At 34.8% G+C, this 25,979-nt stretch overlaps 2 protein-coding genes across 27 annotated transcripts in view; one reads left to right on the top strand and one right to left on the bottom strand.

Moving 5' to 3' along the window:
• Nucleotides 1-14,720, top strand: part of Tlk (Tousled-like kinase) — a 49,428-nt gene extending 34,708 nt beyond the window's left edge. For 10 of the 23 annotated variants that reach the window (XM_015320569.2, XM_015320566.2, XM_015320568.2 and 7 more), the window contains 13 exons: nucleotides 8,687-8,777; nucleotides 8,965-9,227; nucleotides 9,317-9,547; nucleotides 10,636-10,728; nucleotides 10,871-11,332; nucleotides 11,420-11,623; nucleotides 11,718-11,809; nucleotides 11,907-12,054; nucleotides 12,142-12,253; nucleotides 12,337-12,475; nucleotides 12,550-12,661; nucleotides 12,753-12,860; nucleotides 12,952-14,720. In XM_015320569.2, the coding sequence (XP_015176055.1) occupies nucleotides 8,687-8,777; nucleotides 8,965-9,227; nucleotides 9,317-9,547; nucleotides 10,636-10,728; nucleotides 10,871-11,332; nucleotides 11,420-11,623; nucleotides 11,718-11,809; nucleotides 11,907-12,054; nucleotides 12,142-12,253; nucleotides 12,337-12,475; nucleotides 12,550-12,661; nucleotides 12,753-12,860; nucleotides 12,952-13,164 (2,268 nt within the window). In that variant the 3' untranslated portion in view covers nucleotides 13,165-14,720. Of the gene's footprint in view, nucleotides 1-1,750; nucleotides 2,815-2,842; nucleotides 3,185-3,220; nucleotides 3,934-4,831; nucleotides 4,980-6,900; nucleotides 7,041-7,513; nucleotides 7,754-7,777; nucleotides 8,156-8,201; nucleotides 8,564-8,686; nucleotides 8,778-8,964; nucleotides 9,228-9,316; nucleotides 9,548-10,635; nucleotides 10,729-10,870; nucleotides 11,333-11,419; nucleotides 11,624-11,717; nucleotides 11,810-11,906; nucleotides 12,055-12,141; nucleotides 12,254-12,336; nucleotides 12,476-12,549; nucleotides 12,662-12,752; nucleotides 12,861-12,951 lie in introns of those variants that run through there. The other 13 variants (XM_089174783.1, XM_089174784.1, XM_089174785.1 and 10 more) reach the window with 11 other exon arrangements.
• Nucleotides 14,387-25,937, bottom strand: Top2 (DNA topoisomerase 2). 4 transcript variants are annotated; one of them, XM_015320558.2, is made up of 23 exons: nucleotides 25,294-25,937; nucleotides 24,345-24,674; nucleotides 23,958-24,201; nucleotides 23,480-23,866; nucleotides 23,146-23,385; nucleotides 22,968-23,073; nucleotides 22,692-22,844; nucleotides 22,432-22,601; nucleotides 22,125-22,335; nucleotides 21,463-22,051; nucleotides 21,144-21,375; nucleotides 20,863-21,062; nucleotides 20,655-20,790; nucleotides 20,259-20,558; nucleotides 19,801-20,034; nucleotides 19,498-19,686; nucleotides 19,302-19,416; nucleotides 19,056-19,211; nucleotides 18,878-18,965; nucleotides 18,701-18,786; nucleotides 18,468-18,584; nucleotides 18,194-18,384; nucleotides 14,387-18,106 (listed from the first exon to the last, which is right to left on the bottom strand). In XM_015320558.2, the coding sequence occupies exons 2-23, from the start codon at nucleotides 24,644-24,646 to the stop codon at nucleotides 17,963-17,965; spliced, it is 4,590 nt and encodes a 1,529-aa protein (XP_015176044.1). In that variant the 5' UTR covers nucleotides 24,647-24,674; nucleotides 25,294-25,937; the 3' UTR covers nucleotides 14,387-17,962. The 4 variants fall into 4 exon arrangements, with proteins under 4 accessions (XP_015176044.1, XP_089030898.1, XP_089030899.1 ...); XM_089174772.1 differs by lacking the exon at nucleotides 25,294-25,937 and adding an exon at nucleotides 24,805-24,983; XM_089174773.1 differs by lacking the exon at nucleotides 14,387-18,106 and having other exon boundaries at nucleotides 18,194-18,386; nucleotides 18,469-18,584.
• Between the last annotated feature and the right edge of the window lie 42 nt (nucleotides 25,938-25,979).

Raw genomic sequence — 25,979 nt, 5'->3', positions numbered from 1 at the left:
TCAAAAGATAATGAAGATGTTAATTCCCATTGGGATAATAAAACGTAGCCGTAGAGTAGAGTGTAAGGAAAGAGAAAGAAAAAAGATATTGAGTTTTACCGACGTGTGTATGTGTGTTTGACAGTAAAATAGAGAGAGAACAGAGTAGAGTAGCGTAACGTAGCGCGCATTCGTTCGTTTGTCCGTCGTAGTAGTCGTCGTCGTCGTCGTCGTTGTCGTTGTCGTTGTCGTTGCGTTGTCGTTGTCGTTGTCGTTGTCGTTGTCGTTGTCGTTGCGTTGCCGTTGTCGTCCGTGTCGACGTTCGTGTTCGTCCTTGCACAGTGCCGCAGACGAAGCGTATATCTAGCCTCTCCTGAGAATAGGGCGCGAACGTGCGCGCGCGCTTCTTGTTTGTAGTAGTGGAGGAGGAGCAGCGTCCTCTCCTCTTCGTTGTATACAGAAACCGCGTGGCGAGTCAGAGCGCAAGTCTTAACAACGAGGCAACGCCGCGTGGCCGATCAGCTGGTCGGCCGCCGGCACCATCAACGGGTGGGGGAAATCGCGCGCGACTGGGCTAATGAGTGTGCGACCTATTGCTGCTTCTTGGTGGAAGAGCGCGCGCGCGCACTCACTCACTCTGGAGAGGGAATTACTAAACCATAACCAACCAGCCTACTACACCAGCCAGCCTGCTTGCTAGCAGCTAAGCCAGACCAGACCCCAGGAAACTATCTTGCTTATGCATTCAATTTTTTTTCTATTATGTTCTGTTGACGCAATCTTGCATGTTTTTTCTTTTCCTATTATCATCAAATATTATTATATTGCCACCTTCGTTCTTGATGTCTTTTCTACGATCGAATGGCATTGCAAAGTCTACGAATTATCCAATTGCAAGAGGGACACATGCACACTTGCACTTCTTTTCGTTAACACTTTTAATGGGATTTTTTTGCTTTCTTGACATTGTAGGATAGGTTTTTTTAAAGGGGATAACAAGCACGCTTTGGATATGTAAGAATTTGTTTTTTTTTTTTTGAAATTTTATTAGAAAATCTTGTTATTACCCATTAGCGTTTTCTATCTTGTCCATTAGAGTTCACCAAAATGGTTGACCTACAAACACTAATTATCGGATTCTTCTTCACTCGCGATGCACTGTTGTATCGTTAGTCGATTCCAAATATTATGCACTTAGTCTTTTTCTCTTTCACAACAGAACCAGATTTCACGCACGTATATTGATGAACAGTATTCGTAAGAATTGTAAAAAGATAAACTTCATAATTACAAACAAATTCGATGGAATATAATTTATTTTTTGTTTAAATGTATCTATAATTGCATAAAGAGGGAAAACAACATTTGAATTGGTAAAAAGAGGAATCTAGATCATAAAAAATCACGTAGAAATGATGTTAAGTTGAACAATCCGACCTAGTCGACGGTCCAACAAGCAATGCTGCTCCGCTCTCGCTCGCGACGACTGTAGGTGGCTCGTTCGCGGAATCATCCCCACCACTAAGAGACTACCACCGGTAGGTTGGTCTCTCTCTGCTAATACGCGCGCTTGCACGAGGTACCACGACGACGACGACGATGACACGCGACGACGACGAGACGGTAGACGACGAGGAGGACGTAGTGCACACAGGGCCGTCACCATTAGACGGGAATCGCATCCTCACGAGGGCGCTCCGGTCTTAAAGGTGAATTTACACCTGACACTTGTGGCACGGAATGTAGCCGTTGACCGTTTTAATCCCCTTGAACGCGCGAACGACGTCACGAATGACGACGATGGACCAACAACGACGCGGCAAAATCTACGTCATATACACCGATACAATACATCTCCTGCATTACACACATGTATCTATATATATGATCGTTAAATAATTCTTATAGAAAACATTATCAAACAGGAATAAGAATATGAATGAGGAAGGAAAATATGAGCAGTCCGTTTCTAAAGTATATTATTCATTGTAAACATGATGATAGTTAATGTTAATCAAACGAGACATACATTCGATCGGAAGTTAAAGAAAAAGATAGAGAGAAAAAGAGAGAGAGAGAGAGAGAGGAGAGTGTAAAGTGGAAGGGGAAGAGGTCGACGCGTGATAGGCGCAAGACGAGAGCCGGGCAGCGAAGCGCGTATCACGTACAACGTATCGCGGTACAACGGCACCCTTTTACACGACGCGCCGGTACATACAGCCACACTTGGCCACATCGATTTTACTGGCTCGCTTGCACTCACACTCGGTCGATCCGTTCACCGAAGGAATGTCTCATATGCCTTCTCTCTTTCCCTCTCTCTCTCACTCTCTCTCACCCTAGAGCGCAAAATCTCTTCTCTTCGTCAGTCACGCGGCGTTTCTTTCGGTCTTACTCCGACGTCGAGTGAGCTCTCCCGCCCCCCTTCCCCATCTGCCACCGCCACCTCCTCCTCCCCTGCTCCCAACCGACCCTCTCTTCCCCTGAGTAGTCGGTGCTCGCCAAGCTTCGTCGCTTCGCTCGCTTCACCCTCCCGCTCTCTTTCTCTTTCTCTCTTCATCGTCGATCCTACCTCCCTCCCTCCCTTTCACCCCGCCGCCAACTACCCCCTTTCTCCGTCTCCGTCCGTTCGTTTCTCTGTTGTGATCGCGGGGCGGTAGCGAGGCGGGCTGGCTGTGGGGAGGTGAAGTGGTTGCACCTTTTGCCGCATCTCGGAATCTCGCTCGTTGCTCATTTGCCGTAGCGCGGGGGAGAAAGAGAGACCGATGGAAGGGGAGAGAGAAACAGAGGAATAGCACGAGAGAGAAAGAAAGAAAGAGAAAGACCTCCTGCTAGGTAGTAGTAGTAGTAGTAGGTAGTAGAATAGTAGTAGTAGTAGTATAGTAGTAGTGTAGTAGTAGTAGTTGCGAACGGTACGGTGGTCGGACAGTTCCAGTTCCGTTTCGATTAGACGAGTCCACACGCCGGAATTTTTGGCTCGTGAAAACGTACGCGTAATGCTGTTTATCGTGGCCATTGACGGCACTCCGTGCTGCTACTGTTACTGTAATCGCCGTCGTTGTCGTTGCCATCGTAATCGTAATCGGTCTTGCACTTCTTTTCGTCGTCGCTCTTCGAAAAACAGTGTGTCGTCGTCGACGTCGTTGTCGTCTTCAATCGTACCGCAATTTCTTCATGAGATTAAACTCGAGAAAGATCAAACCAAGTGAGAGTCTAATATTTTTTAAGTTCTTTAAAGAAATATGATGATTTGATGATGACTGACTTTGATGGAGGTGGGTTATGGCTAACGTTGTAGGACTGTCGTCGAATAATCATCATCATCATCATCATTGCCATCTTCGTCTTCGTTGTTGTTCTTGTTATTACTATCTCTGCTGCTGCTGCTGCTACTGTTGTTGTTGTTGTTGTTGTTATTATTATTATTATTGTTATTATTATCGAAAACGAAATGGAGAAAGGAAGAAACTCTGCCAGAAAATAGAAGAAGAAATCGAGTACGAAAATATAATTCGCGTGCAATCGTCAGCGTTGTCGTCGTCGTCGTCGTCTTGGAGAAGGAGAAAGAGGAGGAGGAGAAGGACGACGGACGACGACGACGACGACGACGAGGACGAGGACGAGAACTCCTCACCGGGAGCACCACCGATGTGCAGTTTATACGCTGTCTCCTCGAGCCGAACTCTACTTTAACTCTAACGCACGCGCGCGCACAAGCGAGCGAACAGACAGACGGACGAACGAACGAACGAACGAACGAACGAACGACGATCGTCAAAAGGGGGGTGTAGAGAGAGAGAGAGAGAGAGAAGAAACAGACATCAGCCGGCTTCTCTCTCTCCTCTGGTGCCCGAGAGAGAGACGAACCCCGGCCCTCTAGCCCAGTTCCGGGCACGGTCGCTGATCCATCGATAAGGAAGTTTCCTCTTCTCTCAGACACGGATCATCCTCTCGGTGCGTATTCGGCAAACGAGCGGAACGAGAACACCTTTCTCTCTCTCTCTCTCTCTCTCTCTCTCTTCCCTGTCTATATCTACTTACTCCTCTCAGCACGAGATTCCTTGTCGTAAGGCGTCCCGTAGCACGTGAGCACCGGCTTTCTCCCACTACTACTCTCTTTCTCCTTCTTTCTTCCTCCTCTCTTTCTCTCTCTTATTTTCTTTGTACCTTTCGTAGGAAGAAGAGAAACTTCTTTCGCAGCAGGTAAACTTTCTTTTCTAGCGCATCCTCCTTTATTTTTTTGTCTTCTCTTTATTTCTTTTTATTATTTCAAGTTTTCTTTCCCCTATGCAAGGAACGCATAAACGATCAAAAAATGCGCGCATCTTCGTTCGTTTTTCCTTGATTTCTTCTGATTTTTTTTCTTCTCGTGGTCTCGGCATTCGTCCTAAGCTTTTTCTTCATATCGTATATGCGACATGAAGGAAGGAAAGGAAGGAAAGGAAGGAAAGGAAGGAAAGAAGGAAAGAAGGAAAGGAAGGAAGGAAGGAAGGAAGGAAGGAAGGAAGGAAGGAAGGAAGGAAGGAAAGGAATGTTAGGTTAGATCAACACGGTTCATACACTCCAGCAGCTGCATCACCGAAAGGTCCGACAACGCGGAATCCTCTCTCGTTCTCGCTTGCGTTGCCAATGCCTGGCCGCATACTGCGATCTGTGATTCGTCGAGTCGCTTTTCTTAGTGAATCGGATGCGTTCGTGTGATAGGACGGATTTCGAACCCTGCTGCTGCTGCTGCTTCGAGATTCTCTCGCTCTTTCTCTCTCTCTTTCTCTTCTCTCCCGCCTCCCCTTCCTCTCTCTTCTGTTTCTATCTTATTCGGTCTCTTTCTCTCTACATACGCTCTCTGTTACAGTGGCTCGGCGTCGATACTCGGTAAACATCCCGGTAGCAGTTCCTCCTTTCATCCGTTTTACCTTCTTCGCGAAAAGGCGAACAATTGTTTCAAGATGAGACGCGAATAATTTCTTCTCCTTTGTTCTCTCAGGGCTCTCATTTCGTACGTAAGTATCGTGACACTTTCAAAGCCGGCTTCGAACGTCGATTTTTAATGTGTCTCGATGTCCTTTTCTTACTTTCTTTATTTATCTCTCTCTCTTTCTCTCTTTTAGTATCCCTCTTTTACTTTTCTATTTTTTATCATTCGCGTATCGTTTCTTCTTGTTTTTTTTTTTTTTACGGCGATGATAATAGATCTTTATTTTTAACGAAATAAACACGTGAACAGAGATGATCGTCCCTTTAACAACCAACGTGTTATACTTTTTCACACGGGAATTTCATATTCTTGGTACCCATCGTCCCCTGTGTCCAGCATGTTGTGTTCATTGACCTTCGTCTTGCTCAAATATTTTTCCACTGTTCGATGTAACCTGACGAATATCATTGCCGAAAGGGAAGTGTTGGATGTTTCAAAATGAAGGCACCAAGCCGGTCGTCTTCGTAGTTGTTGTCGTTGTCGTCGTCGTCGTCGTCGTCGTCGTCGTCGTCGTCGTCGTCGTCGTCGTCGTCGTCGTCGTCGTCGTCGTCGTCGTCGTCGTCGTCGTCGTCGTCGTCGTCGTCGTCGTCGTCGTCGTCGTCGTCGTCGTCGTCGTCGTCGTCGTCGTCGTCGTCGTCGTCGTCGTCGTCGTCGTCGTCGTCGTCGTCGTCGTCGTCGTCGTCGTCGTCGTCGTCGTCGTCGTCGTCGTCGTCGTCGTCGTCGTCGTCGTCGTCGTCGTCGTCGTCGTCGTCGTCGTCGTCGTCGTCGTCGTCGTCGTCGTCGTCGTCGTCGTCGTCGTCGTCGTCGTCGTCGTCGTCGTCGTCGTCGTCGTCGTCGTCGTCGTCGTCGTCGTCGTCGTCGTCGTCGTCGTCGTCGTCGTCGTCGTCGTCGTCGTTATCGTCGTCGTTGTCGTCGTTGTCGTCATTATCGTCCTCTATATTCGCGTTTTAAAAATGCGAGAGGTTCGCTTTAAAATATTCAAATGGCGTAGACGTTGAGTGCGTGTCCTCTATCGATCGTAGGAGTGGTGTATTAACGACGAAGGCACCGAAGTTACACGAAGGATTTTTACAATACTCTTTCTCTTTTTTTTTCTTTTTTCAAAAATTGTCATCGCGAAAGGGATTATTGCAGTTTATTGAATTATTGAAACAGATTCGAATTTATTTCTTAGTTAACCCAATTATCAACTAAAACTTACAATCCAATTATATCTTATATATTAGGTATTTTAATGAAGATTAGTAGACCGCGCGTGTCTCTTCGTACTTGTACTCGTATCCAACTATCATGAAAGAAGAGTATTGAACGAAATTATTTTGATAATCGAACACCTTCAATTATCACGTTGCCGCACACTTTTAATTTGACGATCGTGCTTAGAAATACGAAGATCGGACGGCTATAGCCGTCATTTGCGGCAATGGGTTATTTCTCGAAATCGGAGTTGCATCTTGAGTTACAAGCACAGTTTATTCAAAAAAAAGGAAACATACATGCATGCGTCTACGTCTTTTTACCTAACCGAGATGACATCGATGTTAAAACAGTAAATAATAACAGCAAAAGCAACGTAGTAGTAGCAGTAGCAGTAGTAATGGCAATAGCAATAGCGGTAGAAGCGATGTCTTTAATTCCGAGTTCTAGAGCATGTGTATACGCGCGATGGTGGCAGAGAGCGTGGAATTCGAACGTGTGCGTTCCGCCTGGCAAACGCGCAAACGCGTGACCGCGTCCATGAGGACTTGCCATTAATCCGGGTTCTTAACCGCGCGCACAGGAGTAAACGTGGCCGACACGCTGGTCCCCCACAAATCATGATAATAATAAGAATAATAACAATAGTCAGAATAATAAGAATAATAATAATAAGAAGAAGAGAGTCGCTGCGTGTAATTTATCGTCTTACCTACGTCATCGGCCGTATGACGTGTATAGTTTTGCCTTCTTACTCCACCTCCACCTCCTTTTTTCAATTTGTAGGCGCACGTCTGATAAAGAAGAAAATCTGGCTATAACAACAAGAAAGAGAGATAGATAGATAGATCAGTCTCTGCCGTTCGAAAGAGAATTCGGAAGCGAACTTGTGAGTGAAACTGCCCCCTCGTGGTATTTCGGTTTTATCTGCTTCCCGATCCGCTGTCGACGACGACGCCGTCGACGCCGACGACGACGCCGCAACCACTCCTCCACCATCGAGTCCTTACCTCTCATCCCCTCCCCGCGCAACCCCTACCCCACCCTATCACCAATGTTCCTTTCTTGCCCTCTGCCTCGTCCCTAGCCAGGTCTCTTCTCTTCTCTTCTCTTCTCTTCTCTTCTCTTCTCTTCTCTTCTCTTCTCTTCTCTTCTCTTCTCTTCTCTTCTCTTCTCTTCTCTTCTCTTCTCTTCTCTTCTCGTTTCGTCGCCGGTGCCTTCCCTGCTGTTCAGAGAACCCCCACCCGTCTCCTCCTCCTCCTCCTTCTCCTCCCCCTCTTCCATCGCTTCTTCCCTTCTTTCCCCACTTTGCCCTTCCGTCCGTCCACCCGTCCGTTCGTTCGTCTGTCCTCCCTCGGCCTCCCTCCCTCCCTCCCTCCCTGCCTGCTGCCTGCCGCCTGCCTGCTCTTCTCTTCTCTTCTATGGTCCTCCATTTTGTCGTGATTCCTCTAGCTCCAAGCGTATATCGCACATTTTGCTCGCACGGTGCTATTGACTTTTACGTAGGAATCGTGCGCGAAAGTGTGCCTATGTTTGACATACTGCCGATCCGCACAAACCGAGAGCCCGACTATGGGACTCCACCATAGGCTGCCTTGGAAGGTGTCACTCTCTTTTTCTTTTTTTCTTTCTCTTTATCTTTTTTTCCTCTTTTATTCTGTCACTCACTCACACAAACAAATCTATCCATCTATCTGGTGTCTATCTTTCTTTCATTTTCCCTCCCGCTTATTGTTTTTTTCTCTCTTCATCTCCATCACATTTGGTCTCTCCAGTTGGTGGTGTCTCTGTCGCACTTACTCGCTCGCTCGCTCCCCTTCTGTCCAGTGCGCGTGTTCTTTCTCTCTCGCACAATGTCGTTCCTTTACTCCCTCCTCTTTTTCTGCATGATTCTGTCCTTCCAGGTTTATTCCCCTCGGTAAATTGTGTCTTTTAACAACATGCGAATTGCGTTGGCCGCTGTAGACAGTAAGCAGCACGGCAGTGCCAACTACAACACCAAGTGTAACTTTCTTTAGTAATACTATTATTTTTCTTCCCTCTACGACTATTCTACGCTTGCATTTGATCATCGTCATCGTCATCGTCGTCGTCGTCGTCTCTGTTCCGGTCGCCGTACCGTTCGTTCCTTTCTTCCTTCCTTCCTTCATTCCTTCATTCATTCATCCAGTCATTCATTAATTCATTCATTCATTCATTTATTCGTTCCTGATTCCTTCATTCCTTCATTCATTCTTTTTTTCCTTATTTCAGTTTGACGTTAATTTTTGTTCCCGTAATGTCAGACTTTTCCGCATCTTTTACATGATGCAGTGGTGAAACTCGATCAGACACTAGTGCCCTGTTGCTAATCTTCTTTTTATTACATTCCTTGCGTCATCGTTTTGCCGAATTTCTCCGTCCGATTAGTTGGTTCGTGTTATCGTATATATTTACATGTATATATATATATATATATTTTTTTTTTATAAATTATCTTAAATTTTGATCATCAAAAGAAATAGACTATGATTAATATTCTTTGTCTTATTTCAGATGTCTGCTGGGTCACAAATTCAGATGGCACCCCAATCAACCGTAAACTCTGGTCAGTCGGTTCATAGTCAAGACTCGAACATGAGTACCGGTATGTTTATACTTTCAAAGGATATAGAAAAAAGTGTCCTTTAAATCTGTAAACACAATGTATACTGGTTAATTTACTTCTTATTCAAACATATAGAAATATACAGTATTTTAAGACACCAGTATTCTTATATTGAACAGTAAAGACTAAATTTCACTTTGTACATACATTTTTTAATTCATTGTAGGCTCTTCGCATAGTGATAAGGAGGTAGATCCAAATACTCCAGAAAAAATACCAAGAACTCCTTCTGAAAGGAAAAGAAAGCGTAAAGCTGATGATGGTGGTGGAGGGGTTCCAGGAGGGCCGGTGGGTAGCAAAGGAACCAGGTCTGTCGCAGCTTTAGAGAACAAGAAAATCAACGAATATTTTTCAAAACACCATCTTGGTAATAGTCCCATTCGACACGGAGGAGCTAAAAGCCCTTCTCCGCAGCAGGGATATCCCATGGTAAGTACCCTTTTCTTCTACTACTTCTGTCAAAATAACATAAAGTTATGTTTAACTTAATCACATATTTCAAATTTTCATTTCAATAGTATCCTCCATCACCACAACCTTTTTCACCTCAAGTAACAACGCCTAACTCCTCGGTGGCAGAATTTTCGTCTTTGATGCAACCACCGAGGCCTCATCCGCAACCTCCAACTCTTCCACCACCGTCTTCGACGCAACCTGCAGGCTCTATGGTCAGCAAGCAGGTGCAGGTAAGGCCTACCAACCTCAGTAGGACAAGCCAGGTCAGGCAAGCGAAGACTAACACCCCAAATGTAAGCAAAATTCGGTAATACTTGCGAGCATTTTATAAGAAAAGCCCTATTTTATTTGTTCTTGCAATTCCTTTATATAACTGTATGTTTCTTACAGTGTTTTTCTAATTAATAATGTTGTTATTGATAAAACACTTTGTTAACATCTACTTAGGATTTTTCTGAGTGCTCTATTAAATATAGTACAAAGTATAAATATTTCAAATACACAAGAAATACTACATGATAGTAGTAGTTTCAAAGAGTAAAATGATTTTGCAATATTATCGTTATTGTACTATCATTGTATGTATCATTTATATTATCATATGTAAAAATGATATGTTATTATGAAAGGATATTTCTTGTAAAATGTTCGCAATAATTTGTACGAATTTGTAATCAGACTGTAGCACTGTATCCATTTGTTATCATACAAATGCAGGCTACCTTGTAATGTCGCTCGTTAAACCAACAACAAAAATTCTTATTTTGTATTTAATTGGTCAAAGGTATATCATATTTAAGAATAGTCATTTTTATAGTAAATCTTTTTCAAACAGGGGTGTATGTTTTTTATCTTGGCATTCCTGTACGTTTGTATTTCAATAGATCATTTAATTTTGATATGCTTCATTTTTTAACGGGTTTAAATTTCGGATATTATAACGAGAAAGAGAAAGAGAGAAGTCTACAATTAAATTTATACTTTTTTTGCGGAAATTAGAGTATTTGTCTACTATGTTTAATAAACGCATACATTTTAGGTGTTTTCCTTGCTGCCTGTAATTTTGTTTACATTAATATCCCCTTGAGTTTTGCTCTAAAATGATTTATTTTAAATGGATAAACTAACATTGATATTTCTTATATTTTATTTCGATCTGATTTTGCTAAAATAATTCCTTGAACTTAGCACTTCATTGATGAAAGAGTTTCTAACAATATAAACAAAAGAAATATAGTTCTTTTTTATTTTGTTACATGTATTTTACTTAATCTGGGTGCAGCAAGGTATCTGGTGTTTCTAATCAATGCTGACAAATGTATCAGATGTTACAGTTAATTATATTGCATTTACTATAAAATATGTCAATTATATATTCCAGACAGAACTAACTTGCCAGAGGATACAAGAATTTGAAACTCAAGCTTCTTCGGACTTAGAACTACGTAATAACAAAATTGACGAATTAAATAGAGTAAGTAGTAAAGTATTTGTAAAGTAAAGCGATATAAACACCAAAGATGATGGTTCTTCTTTTTTCCTCATTCTAATTATTCATTATTTCAATATTTCAACATAATATTATTTGTTTTTTTTTCTTATTATTATTTTTACAGACGACAGAAGAACTTAGGCATCAAATGGCTAATCAACAAAAACTTATTGAGCAGCACAAATCCCATATAAATAAGTGTATAGACGTTGTAAAGAAGTTATTAAAAGAAAAATCAAACATAGAAAAAAAGGAGGCTAGGCAAAAGTGTATGCAAAATAGACTGAGGTTGGGACAGTTTGTGACCCAGAGGGTAGGTGCAACGTTTCAAGAAAATTGGACGGATGGTTACGCATTTCAAGAATTAGCTCGAAGACAAGAAGAAATTGCAACTGAGCGGGAAGAAATTGATAGACAGAAGAAATTATTGCTCAAAAAGAGGCCGTCTAATAGTGAAACAAGTAGAAAACGTAGTCAGCCTCAACCTTCCTTGCATAATGGAACTGAAGCTACATTCTTAAAACCAGATGCTGTGCCTGGTTCTTATACGTGGCAAGAGTATTATGAAGCTGATGAAATACTCAAGGTATTCTAATTTATTTTCATTTATATTTTTTATTGCGTAAATAAACAATAATCAAATCAAATATACGTGATTAATTGTTATTCGCAGTTGCGGCAAAGTGCGTTGAAAAAAGAAGACGCTGATCTGCAACTAGAAATGGAGAAATTAGAAAGAGAACGAAATTTACACATCAGAGAGTTGAAGCGTATTCATAACGAGGACCAATCGCGATTCAATTCTCATCCTGTATTGAATGAACGTTACCTTTTACTAATGTTATTGGGAAAGGGTGGCTTCAGTGAAGTGCATAAGGTATTCAATATATTCTTTATACATATATATATATATATATATATCTTTTTGCTTAAGAATTTTCCTAATTAACTTTCTTCATTTTTGAAAACAGGCATTTGACTTAAAAGAGCAACGGTATGTTGCTTGTAAAGTGCATCAATTAAATAAAGACTGGAAAGAAGATAAAAAAGCTAATTACATAAAGTAAGTCAACAATTGAATAATATTCAAAACTAATATTTGAAATGATATTTTCATATACATATATAATTAATTGAATAAATTTGTAATTAAAACACAGGCACGCATTACGGGAATATAATATACATAAAGCTCTAGATCACCCTCGTGTTGTAAAATTGTATGATGTGTTTGAAATTGACGCCAATTCCTTTTGTACTGTCTTGGAGTATTGCGATGGACACGATTTAGATTTTTACCTCAAACAGGTATGTAATATTTTTTTGGTTTAAACTTAGTAGTTGTCATTTTTTAGTAAATGAGATTAAGCAAAATGATGTTTGTTTCTTTGGTAGCATAAAACTATACCAGAAAGGGAGGCAAGGTCGATCGTCATGCAAGTAGTATCGGCATTGAAGTACCTCAATGAAATTAAACCACCGGTCATACATTATGATCTAAAGCCAGGTATGTAGAAATTCAAATGATTTTATTATATAATATTTCAATATTTCAACAATATATTTTATGTTTTATCTTTTTGTTTATAGGTAATATATTACTCACAGAAGGTAATGTCTGTGGAGAAATAAAAATTACAGACTTTGGATTGAGTAAAGTTATGGATGAAGAAAATTACAATCCTGATCATGGTATGGACCTTACATCCCAAGGTGCTGGTACTTATTGGTATGTGATTATTTATCTTTATTATTTTCTTCTTGGTATTATTATATTTATTTAATATAAACTTTCTTAATTAGGTACCTCCCACCAGAATGTTTTGTCATTGGAAAAAACCCTCCTAAAATATCATCAAAAGTTGATGTATGGAGCGTGGGAGTTATATTCTACCAATGCCTTTATGGTAAAAAGGTACTTATGATTGATCATTTTTTTGAATAATATTATAAACTACTATTGAAATATTAATAATAAAACAAATTTGTATATTTCATTTAAACAGCCATTTGGACATAACCAATCGCAAGCTACAATTTTAGAAGAAAACACAATACTGAAGGCCACTGAAGTTCAGTTTGCGAATAAACCAACCGTTAGCAACGAAGCAAAGGTAAGAAGTATTTTATAAATAGAATAATACTTGAACTATTGTTTTTCTTGGTAGATAGGTGGTATTTCATTGGAATGATATTGTTTGACAGGGTTTCATAAGAAGCTGCCTAGCATATAGGAAAGAAGAACGTATAGATGTACTGACACTAGCTAGACATGAATACCTGCAACCTCCTGTGCCAAAACATGGCCGTCAAGCGAATAGTCAGCAACAACAGCAGCAACAACAGATTCAACAGCAGCAGCAGAGCTCCTTTACTATTGGCATGTTTAGTGGTATGAACGCGTCAAGCAGTTCGTAGTGGAAATGGACTAAAGACGAATATCTTCGATATGCTATTACATGCCAAATCTTGAGCACTGAACTGCGCACCATCTCATCTTAGGAAAATAACGATCGCTATAACCAATTGTAAATACTAAAACGGATACTATCATCATCACTACCACCACCTTCATCACCGTCATCACTACCATTTACCACTACCATCACTACTACTACCATCACTACTACTACCATCATTACTACCACCACCACCACCACCACCACCACCACCACTACTACCACCACAACCACCACCACCATACCGCCACAACTATACTTACAGGTCGTCTCATAGGACATTGCAAGAGAGATGCGAGACTGGTCGTCGCAAGTCCAGAAGCTTGCGTCTTTCTACAAGCCACGCTACATTATTCAGCATAACAAAAAAAAATGTTGTGTTCGTAAATATTCAATTGTATTATCGTTCCTTGTATCAAAACAGTGGGCTGACTTGATAATAGTGTTTAAAAAAAAATGAATGGAAGGAAACAGATAAACATGTGATAAGTTATTGTGAATTAACAAAAAGTGAAGTTTAAACTAAAGAGGAGAGTTTAATAAGCGAAAAAGGGTTATATAAAAGACGATGGAATTCAGTGGAAGTGATATATAATTACTTGGTGAAAAAGAGAAAATAGAAATGGGGAATAAGAGAAATAGGGGGCAACGAAAGATTCAAACAAAACAAAAAATAAATAATAATAATAATAATAATAATAATAATAATATTAATAATAATAATAATTAAAGAAAGAATGGAAATATGAGCAGCAAATCGCGTCGAAAAGAGTTTTAAAGAGACTTTGCTCTTGCGGAGACGTTCCTCTCTTCTGAAGTTAAGTATGCGTGAATGAATGTGATGAAAGATTGTTAAATCTAGCGTGCGTGTATATATTTATACTATATATATATATATATATATATATATATATATACTAATAAATCCGATATAATATATATATATGGTGTAAAGAAAAAAAAAAAGGACAGCATTGACAGTGGGAAGACAACTGTGGTGGCTCTATCCTCGCATGACCTCCGTGCAGCTAAGTATTCCATGAATACTTGACTACACACATCTCATGTTACTTTATTCAAATATTAACATTATTACTTATATCATGACTAATAACAATTAACATACATAAACACGAGGAGATTTGGTTGGTTGTTCCTATTCTGAAACGAGTGGGCTTTACCTATACTGGAACGATTAGTTTGAGAATCGAAAGGAAAGAGTGGCGATGATTCCCAAAGTATAACAAACAAACAAACAAAAAAAGAACAACAAGAAAACAAATCCTATAGGATCACGGTCCACCACTTGCACCCCCAACCCTTCTCCCTTTCCACTTTCCGCTCATAAGTATATTACATATTTTAAATTCGATGAATTTTGTAAACTCGCGGTTAAAAAAAAAAAAGAAAGAAAAAAGAAAACAGAAAGAAACGCGTTTTTCCTTTCTATTCGTGGACACACGCATCTTCTCTCTCGAAATAATTAAGTAAATAAATAAATAAATAAATAAATAAGTAAAATAAATAAAATAAATAAATTATTGCGGCCATTTTTCCGTGCTAAAGAAAAAAAAAATCAATTCGTATTTATCGGGCATTAAAGAAAATGAAGAAAAAAACAATTAATAATAATAATAATAATAATAATAATAATAATAATAATAATAATAAAAATTTGTAAGGTAAGAATCGTAATATTATACCGACCTGATCATTATTTCTTTACTCATAATTTGTTTTATATATGTACGTTATATAGAGATAATTATGAAATAGAAGACTAAGTTATTTTATCAAGTGCCCTTGCTTTGTATTATAGTCGTGTCTGTCGACAAACTGCAGCTTTGGGGAGTAATAGAAAAGAAGTTGTTAAAAAAAATGTTGTGTAAGTTGTTGGTACAATGTGGGCACGGTATTGAATATGAATACCAATACCAACGTGATTGGCAAAATGTGGTCAGAGGAGAATACATTACAAGTCTGAACAGAGTCTGCTACTAGATCCATCGCTTAATATTTTAAAAGCCAATCAATCAACCGTTCCGCTTTCCTTTCTCCCGAACTTCTTCAAATAATTGATCCCCGTTATTATTAAAGAAACAAAAAGACGCATATTTCTTATAAATTTGTTTTTCTTTCAAACGTGCCACCTTTTAAAAATGGCTTTTCGTTAAAAACTAAATTGTTACATATGAAATTGATCCATTTGATTAGGTAAATCTAATCAATACTTATTTTTAATCATTATTTATTATGTACTGCTAATGACATCATTTGAAAAAAATGTATACATTATTAATGAACTTCTTATTACGGATTTAATAATAAAAGCAGCAAGTATCAAAATTAAATAATGATAAAAACAATGCATTCGTCGTAAATATTAAATGGTGTATTATATATTTATTTATTTCTTCTCTTTAATTCGAATGCATGTGAAAACTATTTCGAAGAGAAGCCTTTTTTAAGAGATGGCAAAAATATTCGCTTTTTTATTTTCTTTTACGAATCAAACTAAGCAAGTGGAAATTCCTAAATTATTCTTAAAATAAAAGAAAGAAATAAAAGAAAATAAAAAGAAGTCAAAGATCGTTAGGAAACATTGAGTTTTATAAATTTGATCCCTGGTGTACAACTTGTATCGATAAACGAAGATTTAAAGATAAGCGACTTACTTTACACATCTTTTACAAAAATCACATTTAACGCATTTACTCGAATCAATAATATCAGAGATAGCGTTAACATTTTATGCGGAGTGAACAATTTTGCATTTGTAAATAATGAAGAATTTTAAGAAAAAAGATTTAAAAAAAAAAGAACTCGACGGATAGAAAATAAATAAATTAATAAATGACGCGTGCATCCGTGTAATGGAGAAAATTATTATATAAAAACAAACTAAAAAAAAAAAAAAAAAAAAAAAAGTTAATGATAAAAGATCCAAAACGTTTCTCTTTTTTTTTTTTACTGATAATTTCAAATATTCACACACTCACACAAAAACGTATTAGCAGCGAATATATGAAAAATCTTTCTTTTTTGTTGTTTCACGTGGAGTGAACTACAAAATCTTAGTATTAATTTTCTTAGAACAAAATTAATATATTGTAATTCGAGTACAATCTGGTAAAGTATTATTATTATTATTATTATCATCATCATCGTGATCATCTTCATCATCATCATCACCACCGCCACCACCATCATCATTATCATCATCATCGTCATAGTCATCGTCATCGTCATCGTCATCATTGTAAACGAAACACGACAGAGACAGCCATCGTCGCAATTTAAATAACATCGGATATTTTTTATCGCCCTTACGTGTTAATATAAAATAGTCATGATCTTTCTCATAATTATCAACAGGAATTGTGTCGAGGATGGTGTATGAAACGTTATAGCAATAAAATTACGTATTTGTGTATAATTTAAAGTTAGTAAACTTATTGATTACGTACAATACTTGTATATCAGAATATATATATTTATATATATATATATACACCCCATTTTAACGATAAAAAGAAAAAGAGAAAACCATACACCTCATATATATATATATATTTTTTTTTAAATATCGGTATTAATTTTAAAAGAAAGTTAAATTATTATTATTATTTCTTAATAGATAATTAAATGATATTTATTACTTTAAATTTAATAATTAGAAATAATTGCATACTATTTATTTATCGTCTATATATTTCAAATCTCTATTTATCTTATTCTTATTAAGAATTCTTTAATTTTTCAATTCATATACCTCGATGTTAAGAAAAATTTGATACAAAGAAATTATTTTCAGCAATAAAAAGACATTTTATATAATAATGTGGTATAACTCAACGAGATATGGAAGAATAAAGGCTGGTTCATCCGATAATTGGAAGATTCTATATACAAGTAGGTAATGACAATATCATTTTTTAAAAATAATACAAATTTTTTTAACAAATTAAAATTTTTTTTTTTTTTTACTATAGCAATTTTGTGTGTCAACACGTGACGAAAATAATAAAGATGAAAGTATATATATATAAAAATGATCATATATTTTATTACATATAATGGCGCCATTAATAATATAATTTATGTATATGAGTAATATCTTATTCAATTAAGTGTCATGTGTGTAAGAAGAGATCAGTTCATAAAATAATTTCTTATTATTTTCTTCAAGAATAATAAAAATTACAAAATGTCAATAATGAAAAATAAATGATTCATCATTATCTATTTAGTTTTGTTGTTCTATATCGTAAATAAATATTACATACATATGCATAATGAGTTGTGCGCCGTGTTTCTTTTATTTTAATTTGATATTAAATCTAGAGTTTTTAATTATCTATGTGTGAGTGTGTGTCCTCTTCTACACAACAAGTTAGAGTATACCATTTTTCTTGATCTAAGCTTAATCAAATAGATAAAAGTGTAAAATCATTATAAAATGACTTTAAACCTGTTGTTCTTTCTTTGTCTTACTTTTATTCTATTCTCAAATCAAATAATAGTTATAATTATAATAATAATTGCCACTGTGTTTTTCTATTAGACACTGTTTCTTTCTTTTCGACGATGTAAGAAACCATAAAAATACTAAAAAACTTTGCCTTTCCACGCTAATTCAGATATCATCTATTCTCTTCTTATTTCTTTCTCTCTCTCTCTCACCTTATTAATTTTTATAGGCAGTCTTCGTAATTTACAGTTTTGTTTTGACAAATTTATACCGCATTAATAAAAATTTAGTCGGAATCACTTTCATCGTCTGATTTAAGTGCATAAGAAACTGGTTTACGATTACGTGCACTGTTCTTTCTTGGCTGTACTACAGGCGATGTTTCAGAGAGATTGTCACTTTCAGAGTCTGATTTCTTCCTTCGTTTTTTCTATAAAAATAATATTGAAACAACATTTTTTTAATTATTTTTTTTTTTTAATACCATTCAATAATTTGATAATATAAAATTACTTACGGATTTAACATTTTTTGTTAATGTATTATCATCTGTTTCAGAATCAGAAGATTTAGTTTTTTTCTTCATCTGACGTTTTTTAACTGGTTTATCATCTGTTTCAGAATCAGAAGATTTGAATTTTTTCTTCAACTGACGTTTAACTGGCTTAGCACCACCTCCTCCATTTTCTGCCTTTTTTTTTGATGGAACTACATTGATATCATAGTGGAAATAAGAATTAAAAATGTATTATACATTGATATGTAAATAATATTTTAAATATGATTAGTACCTTTTTTTGGTGGTACAAACATTATTGAAGAATCTTCACCGGAAGAAGATATCATAGGTTTTTGTGGTTTGTCTGGAGTATTTCCAACTAAACTATCAAAAAGTTCTTCCGGACTTGCTATAATAAAATATTGATGAAGACAAATGAGACTTATATTTTATTATTTGTAATAAAATCATTGAAATCAATGAATGTATCAATAAAAAAATATATATATATATATATTCACTTACATTTAGGTGGCGGTGGTTTCTTATCCATTTTAAAATCATCATCTGAATCACTGACCGTTATTGCAGCAGGCTTTTGAGCTTTTTTTCTAATAAAAGTCATCAAAATTTGATCATAATATTGTCATGTATATTTATATATCAAAGATAATTGTAGAATCAATAGGCATATATACTCACACTTGTTCTGAATCAGACGACAGACTATAAAGATTTTCACTAGCAGCATCCGACGATTCGTCACTGCTAAGAGCATAGTTTCTTTTAGCTGCAATTTCAACATAAAACTAATTTGAAGATATATATATATATTAAAAAAATGTTTAACTAGTATAATATAGAAATAATTATTTCGTACATGCAGCTGCTCTTCGCGGTGAACGCACTGGCGAACGCACTGGAGAAATACTATTGAAATCAATTGCGTTACTGTCAAATTCATCGCTGTCAGAATCAGAATCCTTTTTCTTGGATTTTTTCGTAGGTTTAAATGGCAATGTTGTTTGTTTCATTCCTAATTATCAAAAGAAAAATATTGCATTTAATCTGATCAGAATTTTCTGTGATATAGAAGTTATATTATAAAGGAAGCAAATGATTTCACCTTTTTTACCACCTGCTTTTTTCTCATTTTTAATATTGAGCTTTTCAGTGATACTCTTATTTGATTCTAAGAGAATATCAAATTCATCTTTCTCTTCAGTTACTTCTTTCTTTATCTATAAAATAATATATTTGTATAAAAAAATTCCTATAACTTGTTAATAATAATAAATAAAACTTATTTTTTTTAAACTAACTTTTGGTTGTCTCTTAATTCCTTCTTTCTTGTCCTTAGATACGATATCTGCCTTTTCTATTTTCTTTTTTAATTCGATATCGATAACAGGAAGTATTCTACGAGTATCCTCTTGCTTATAATATTTAGCTGGTGGCTTTTTCATATTTTGACGTGATTTATTTTCTTCTTTCCTTTCTTTTTCTTCGACCTAAAAAAAAAAAAAGAAAAAAAAACATCAAATACAAACATAAGAACGAAATAATTGTCGTTCTATCTAAGAAGATGTTACGATTAAATGTGATTCGATAAATATAATAATTACTTTATTTAATTCAGTCAATAAATTATCCAAATCTTCCTTCCAAAGAGAAATAGGCGTACGAGCTTGCAATCTTTTTAATTCCGCTATTTTTTCATCCCTTTGACGTAAGAGGTCATCTTTTTTTTCCTTCGTTAGCGACCACAAAGTCATACCCAAAAGATAATCGAAATTTTCTTTTTGTATTGCAGCCGACGAAGATGGTGTATCTTCAGTCGCTTCTTCAGTAATTTCCACCTAAACATTAATACAAAATTAAGTTATTATCTACATAAAAATCAATGTAAATATGTATATCAATATAAAAAAAATCAAAAGATGAAAATAAATAAGTTTTGTTTCTGACTTACTTCATCTTCCTTTTGTAGCAATAAATATATTTTATTAATATTGCTTTATATGTATTTATATATATTTTTGTTTAAATTCAAGAATACAATTCATTTAAAACAATTACTTACCAAGACATCTTCTTTGTTTTGAGCTAACTTCCATGCAAGTACAGGATCAGATTCGTAATTACGTCTTACTAATTCAGCTATCATGTCCTTTTTCTTTTTATTTTCAATGACCAAAGAACCATCACATTTTTCTAAAATGAAGCGAGCTTGATTTGATAATTTTCCTGATTCTGCTTGCAAGATACCTTCTAAATATTCTTTCCTTCTGTGATACGCATCCAATCTTATTTTGTAAAAATTCTTTAATATTTGAGTAACGCTATCATATTTCTGAAGACAACGATTTTCATCAAATGCACACTGTAATTCAAAAATATAAATATATATATATATATTTTTTTTTCTCCTATTTGGCTAAATATGTTTTACCATAGAAAACGTTTATAAATATTTTACCATTGATGTTATCGACATTGTCGATTGCAATTTGAAAGCTTTATGCAGACCATCTCTTTCTAAATCCAGTAATTTATCACGATTTAAAAATACTATAAAATGTACAGTAGTATCCGTGTAATATTCTTTATAATCTCTGTTAAAATTAATATATTTTTAATTATTCTATAATAAATATTTGAATTTATATATAAATATAACAACTTACGTAATAACTGCAGGTGTTTTATCGGTACCGTGTAACATAGGTTCTAACACTGTTTCTTTATAAGTTTGTGTCCACATTCCAATTGGAAGTTCTGTAATTTCTACTTTATCTGGTCCTATTACAGAAATTTCTCCACTAACAAGATAACGATAATCTCCACAACTTTCTATCACACCAGTAAAATTTTTGTAGTATGGTATCTGCATTATATCAAATTATAATTTTAAGACTATCAATAGATTTTTGAAATAATAAATATATCACATTGATGATTATGTTACCATTGGTTTAGGGTCTGCACCATCCATCATACGATATAAATTTTCTATAATTTCACGAGGATTATAATTTGGAATTTTGGTCATCCATCCCGTACCGATACCATCCGCACCATTTACTAATAACATTGGTATTACAGGAATGTAATATACTGGCTCAATTTTTTGATTATCATCATATTCATGTGCAAGAAGTGGATCATCGTGTTTATGAAATATGAATCTTGCTAGTGGACTAAAAAAATCAAAATACATATGTGTAATAAAATGATGAATTTGTTCTTTTTAGGATTACTTATCATTTGAAATATAATTTACAAACCTAAGCATTGTGAAGATGTATCGAGCACTTGCAGCATCTTTACCTCCTGTAAGTCTTGTACCAAATTGACCAATAGGTTGAAGTACATTAATATTGTTACTTCCGACAAAATTTTGAGCTAAATTAATGATGGTAGCCATAAGAGACACTTCACCATGATGATAAGCGGAATGTTCTGCTACCGAACCAGCTAATTGTGCAACTTTAACTTCACGTTTATCGTTACGTTTTAAACATGTAAAAAGTACTTTTCTTTGACCAGGTTTAAAACCATCTACCATACTGGGTATAGATCTTACGTTATCGTAATTACTATACAGTACTAATTCAACATTAATAAAGTCTGAAAAAGATACAGTACGAGTATCTTTTTCATAAAGATAACGTTCACCTAAACCAATTTCTTTTCGTCTCTTTGTTTCGTCCATATGATTCACTAACCACTCCTTACGTTGATCTACACATTTTTTACTAAATGCCATGATTATATTTTGATCATCTTGGTCACCGTCATATCGAAATCGAATTCTGTGTCTTGCCATATTTTCAAAGTACTCCTTTGCCTCTTTGGCGGTAGAAGTACCCAAACCTATTTAAAGTAATTTTAAACTATACATATATACGTTGTTTTTTATCATTTATAAAAACGTAAAAATAAAAACCTTTGTAGTATTTTATTTTATATGTATGAAAATTGTCTGTTTCTTTCTTCCACGATTCAAATTCTGGTAACGAAAAGAACGATAATACTTGATTTCCTTTCGATGCTTTTACAATTGGTGTAATAAATTCTTCGATGAAGTTTAGTTTTAGTAAAGATGGCCAATTGTGATGAATAAAATTAATTAAAAGACCCTTAATATGAGAGCCATCCTAAACAAACAAAAATATCATATAAAACTCTGTAAATATATTAACATAGCCTGCCTAATGAAGAAATTAACAGTAGACAAAAAGATATTTATTAACCTGATCTTGATCAGTCATGATCATCATTTTACCATAACGAAGTGTTTTAAGATCATCTCGGGTTTCATACTTTTTTTTATATTGTAAACCAAGAATTTTGATCAAATTATTGATCTCAGCATTTTCTAATATTTGCTTATGCGTTGCTTCTCTTACATTTAATATTTTACCTGTAATAAATAAATATATATATAAATTATGTATTTATGCACTAATTAATACAGAGAGATTTAATGAATTTGATGAAGTATTAAACGTACCTCTTAATGGAAATATGCCAAATTTATCTCTACCTACAGAAGATATTCCTGATACAGCCATCGTTTTAGCTGAATCTCCCTCAGTTAATATTAGGGTACACTCCAATGATTTGTTTGTTCCAGCATCATTAGCATCTTCCAACTTAGGAATACCTAGAAATATAATTTGCATTATATTATAGTTAATGCATTAGTATTCAATTAAGTTTACATGTATTTTAATATCTTATTCGTAATACATTTATTATTAAATTGACGTAATTTAATGAATAACACCTTGAAGTTTTCTCTGTTTTGATTTAGGTCCCAATTTTTGTAGTTGACTGTCAGCCTTAAATTTGGCCCATGTTAAGACAGATTCTACAATGCCAGTTTTCATTACCTACAAATAAATCAAATGATTATATAAAGAGTTACTAATTTTTTATAAATAAAATAATATAAAAATACTCACGGATGTGATGAATTTATCGCTTAATACGCATTTAGAACCAAAACTTTTTTGTTGCAATGTCATGTGTTCTTTAGTCTGCGAATCGAATGAAGGATTATTGATGAGACAATTAATAAAAATCCACAAATGATTTTTGATTTGGAATGGTTTTATGGTAATCCCAGCTTTATTTTTCTTCTTTAATGTTTCTGTTAGTTGTTTAACTATCAAATCTGTAACATGGTCTACATGTCTGCCTCCCTGTTGATTAATTTAATGTTATAATGCATTTGATTGAATAAAAATAATGTAAAAAGAGGAAAAAGATGAAGTCAATTTAGAAACATAAATATACCTTAGTCGTTGCAATACTATTTACAAATGACATTTGTTGAAAACCCTTGTCAGATAAAGTAACTGCTACTTCCCAACGAGGCCCACAAGATTCATAAGCAATTTTTAATGGGTTACCAGAATCATCTTCCTTTCCTCTAATATAACAGTCAATGTAATCTTTAAAATTCTTTACAGGTACTCTAGATCCATTAAGATAAACTTTCACTCCTCTTGAAGATGCTGCTACGTCGTATGCTCTACGTGACATAAGAGCTACTATGTCTGCATCTAAAGAATCCATTTTGAATTTGGATAAATCTGGAGAAAATGTTACTTTTGTAAAATCTTCCCCATGAAAATCTTTAACTCGAGGTTCACTAGCTTTTCCCATATTATCGCCCCATGTCTAAGAACAAATAAATTATTGAAATATTTTAATCAATATCATTCTAACAGTTATCATATTTGTATCATAATTTTATCAAAATGTTGCTTACTTGTTTTAAACTTTTTTTATATTCCTTAGATGCAGTTTCAACGGTAAAACGATGACTAAAAATATTACATAATTTTGCACCATAGCCATTTCTTCCTCCTGTAACTTTTTCCTCTTCGTCGTCGTAATTCGATGATGTTAATAAATGACCAAATATCATAGTGGGTACATACATATTCTCTTCCTTGTGTATTACAACAGGAATACCTTTTCCATTATTCCAGACAGATATAGTATTATTCTCACTAAAATCCAAAATATCTATATTCATACAACGAACAGCTAGTATTGCAGAACAACTAATCGTAGTATTCAACATGTGTATCATGAAGGAAAAGACATCCATTGCAAAAGGATTAATAGATATTAATTGATTAAATATACTTACGCATCAATATCAATCTTAATAGTATCCATATTTGGATCACGTTGCTTGTTATCAGCAGCGTTGACCAAAATCTCATCAAATATTTTATACAATCCAGGAACAAATTTAATATCCCTCTGTACCATCATTTCTTTTTCCTTGTCGAAAACCCACATAAGTTCTGTGGTACTTTCAACTGATCCGATGTATGTATCTGGACGCAATAGAATATGCTCCAATTGTGTTTTCTTCTGGTAAATACCTTCGATGGTTTTTTTCTTGGCATTACTGGCTTGACCTCCATTTTCAATAGCTGTACTCATTTTTTTAATGTGATATGTTTTTATATATCTGCAAATAGAAGATTAAATAAAATATAATCAAATATTTAATAAGCAAAGGGTTCATAATTTTACATACAAATTATTACTTAGTAACAATAGCGCTTATTAATTACTATAACTAAACATAAATGTCATACATTTAAATGTTGCAACAAAAACAATAATTGATGATAATTAATAATTATTTAACAATTTAATTATTTCCACACGACATTAGATGTCAGATCTAATAGGATGATGAAAAATCATTTACAATTCAATATTAAAGTATTGACAAAAGCTAATAGAGGACAAAAACTATTAATTAACCTTTTTATAGTTTCTTAGACGTGAACTAAAAAATTGTATTTAGTATATAATTTCCTACCCTAAATAAGTCTTAATAATATGGCGGGAAAATGTCCTCATCTAATTGGCCAAGAATGCAAAGGGACGCCAATTTATAAGCAAACACCTGCTTTTTGAAAACAGAAGGTAGACAGAAAAATACGTAAATTATGACCGGCAATTAGACGTTTGAGTTTGCAAGAATTTGAAGGAATGTTATTTTATTGTTATTAGTATATAACATATATATATATATATATATATATATATATATATATGCATGGATATATTTGTCTCACCTTTAGTTCATTTACTTGAGAAATTCGTATCGCGTAGTAGCGTTGATTACAGAAAGTAGTATAATCACACGATGCCATTCATTTTGGTTATAATTAATGATTAGCATAGCACAGGCACTGATATTCATCCGTACACTCACTCCGATCTAACCTTATTCTATATTTTTAAATATATTTCAATGATATATTTAATTAAAAGATATTATTTAAACTAATTGAAGTCCTTAAATTATTTTCTTGTAATAAATTCCAACAAACAGCTACAAGTACAAATTTCCTTCTTTGCAACCGTTACAACCAACCGCCGAAGTTACTTTGGCGCTGCTATCGTTTGCAGACTAACATCGTCAAAATATATAAAACCCTACTAATAACTATTGAATACAAATATAATATGGAAAATGAACATCTATAAATTTATTTGATTAATTTTTTTCTTTTTAAACAAATTACGAGATAGATTTAAACATATGAATAGTAATTGTATTGATTTGATAAACAATTCAAATCATTTTAATATATAGCCAATTTCAATCTCTTTACTTATTTATATTTGTATATATAAATCTAATATATACATATATATATACTGGGTATAAATAAATAATAAATTCATTTTTTAAACAATTCTAACTTACAAAAATTATGTTAAATATTATGCATTTTTTCCTATTTTTACATATTGT

The sequence above is a fragment of the Polistes dominula genome, unplaced genomic scaffold (assembly GCF_049000335.1).
Source record: "Polistes dominula isolate Pdom_NZ unplaced genomic scaffold, Pdom_raw_medaka contig_16, whole genome shotgun sequence".
In the NCBI taxonomy this organism is placed as follows: Eukaryota; Metazoa; Arthropoda; class Insecta; order Hymenoptera; family Vespidae; genus Polistes; species Polistes dominula.
This window is presented reverse-complemented; position numbering and strand designations above follow the sequence as displayed.

What these genes read in the sequence shown, in the direction of transcription:
- Top2 (XM_015320558.2), bottom strand. Translation starts at nt 24,646, where the DNA reads ATGAGTACAGCTATTGAAAATGGAGGTCAAGCCAGTAATGCCAAGAAA. An exon ending in TCATGACTGATCAAGATCAG is followed by an intron (nt 22,336 to 22,431) that starts GTTAATAAATAT and finishes TTGTTTGTTTAG; the next exon opens with GATGGCTCTCATATTAAGGG. An exon ending in TATTGACTGAATTAAATAAA is followed by an intron (nt 19,687 to 19,800) that starts GTAATTATTATA and finishes TTTTTTTTTTAG; the next exon opens with GTCGAAGAAAAAGAAAGGAA.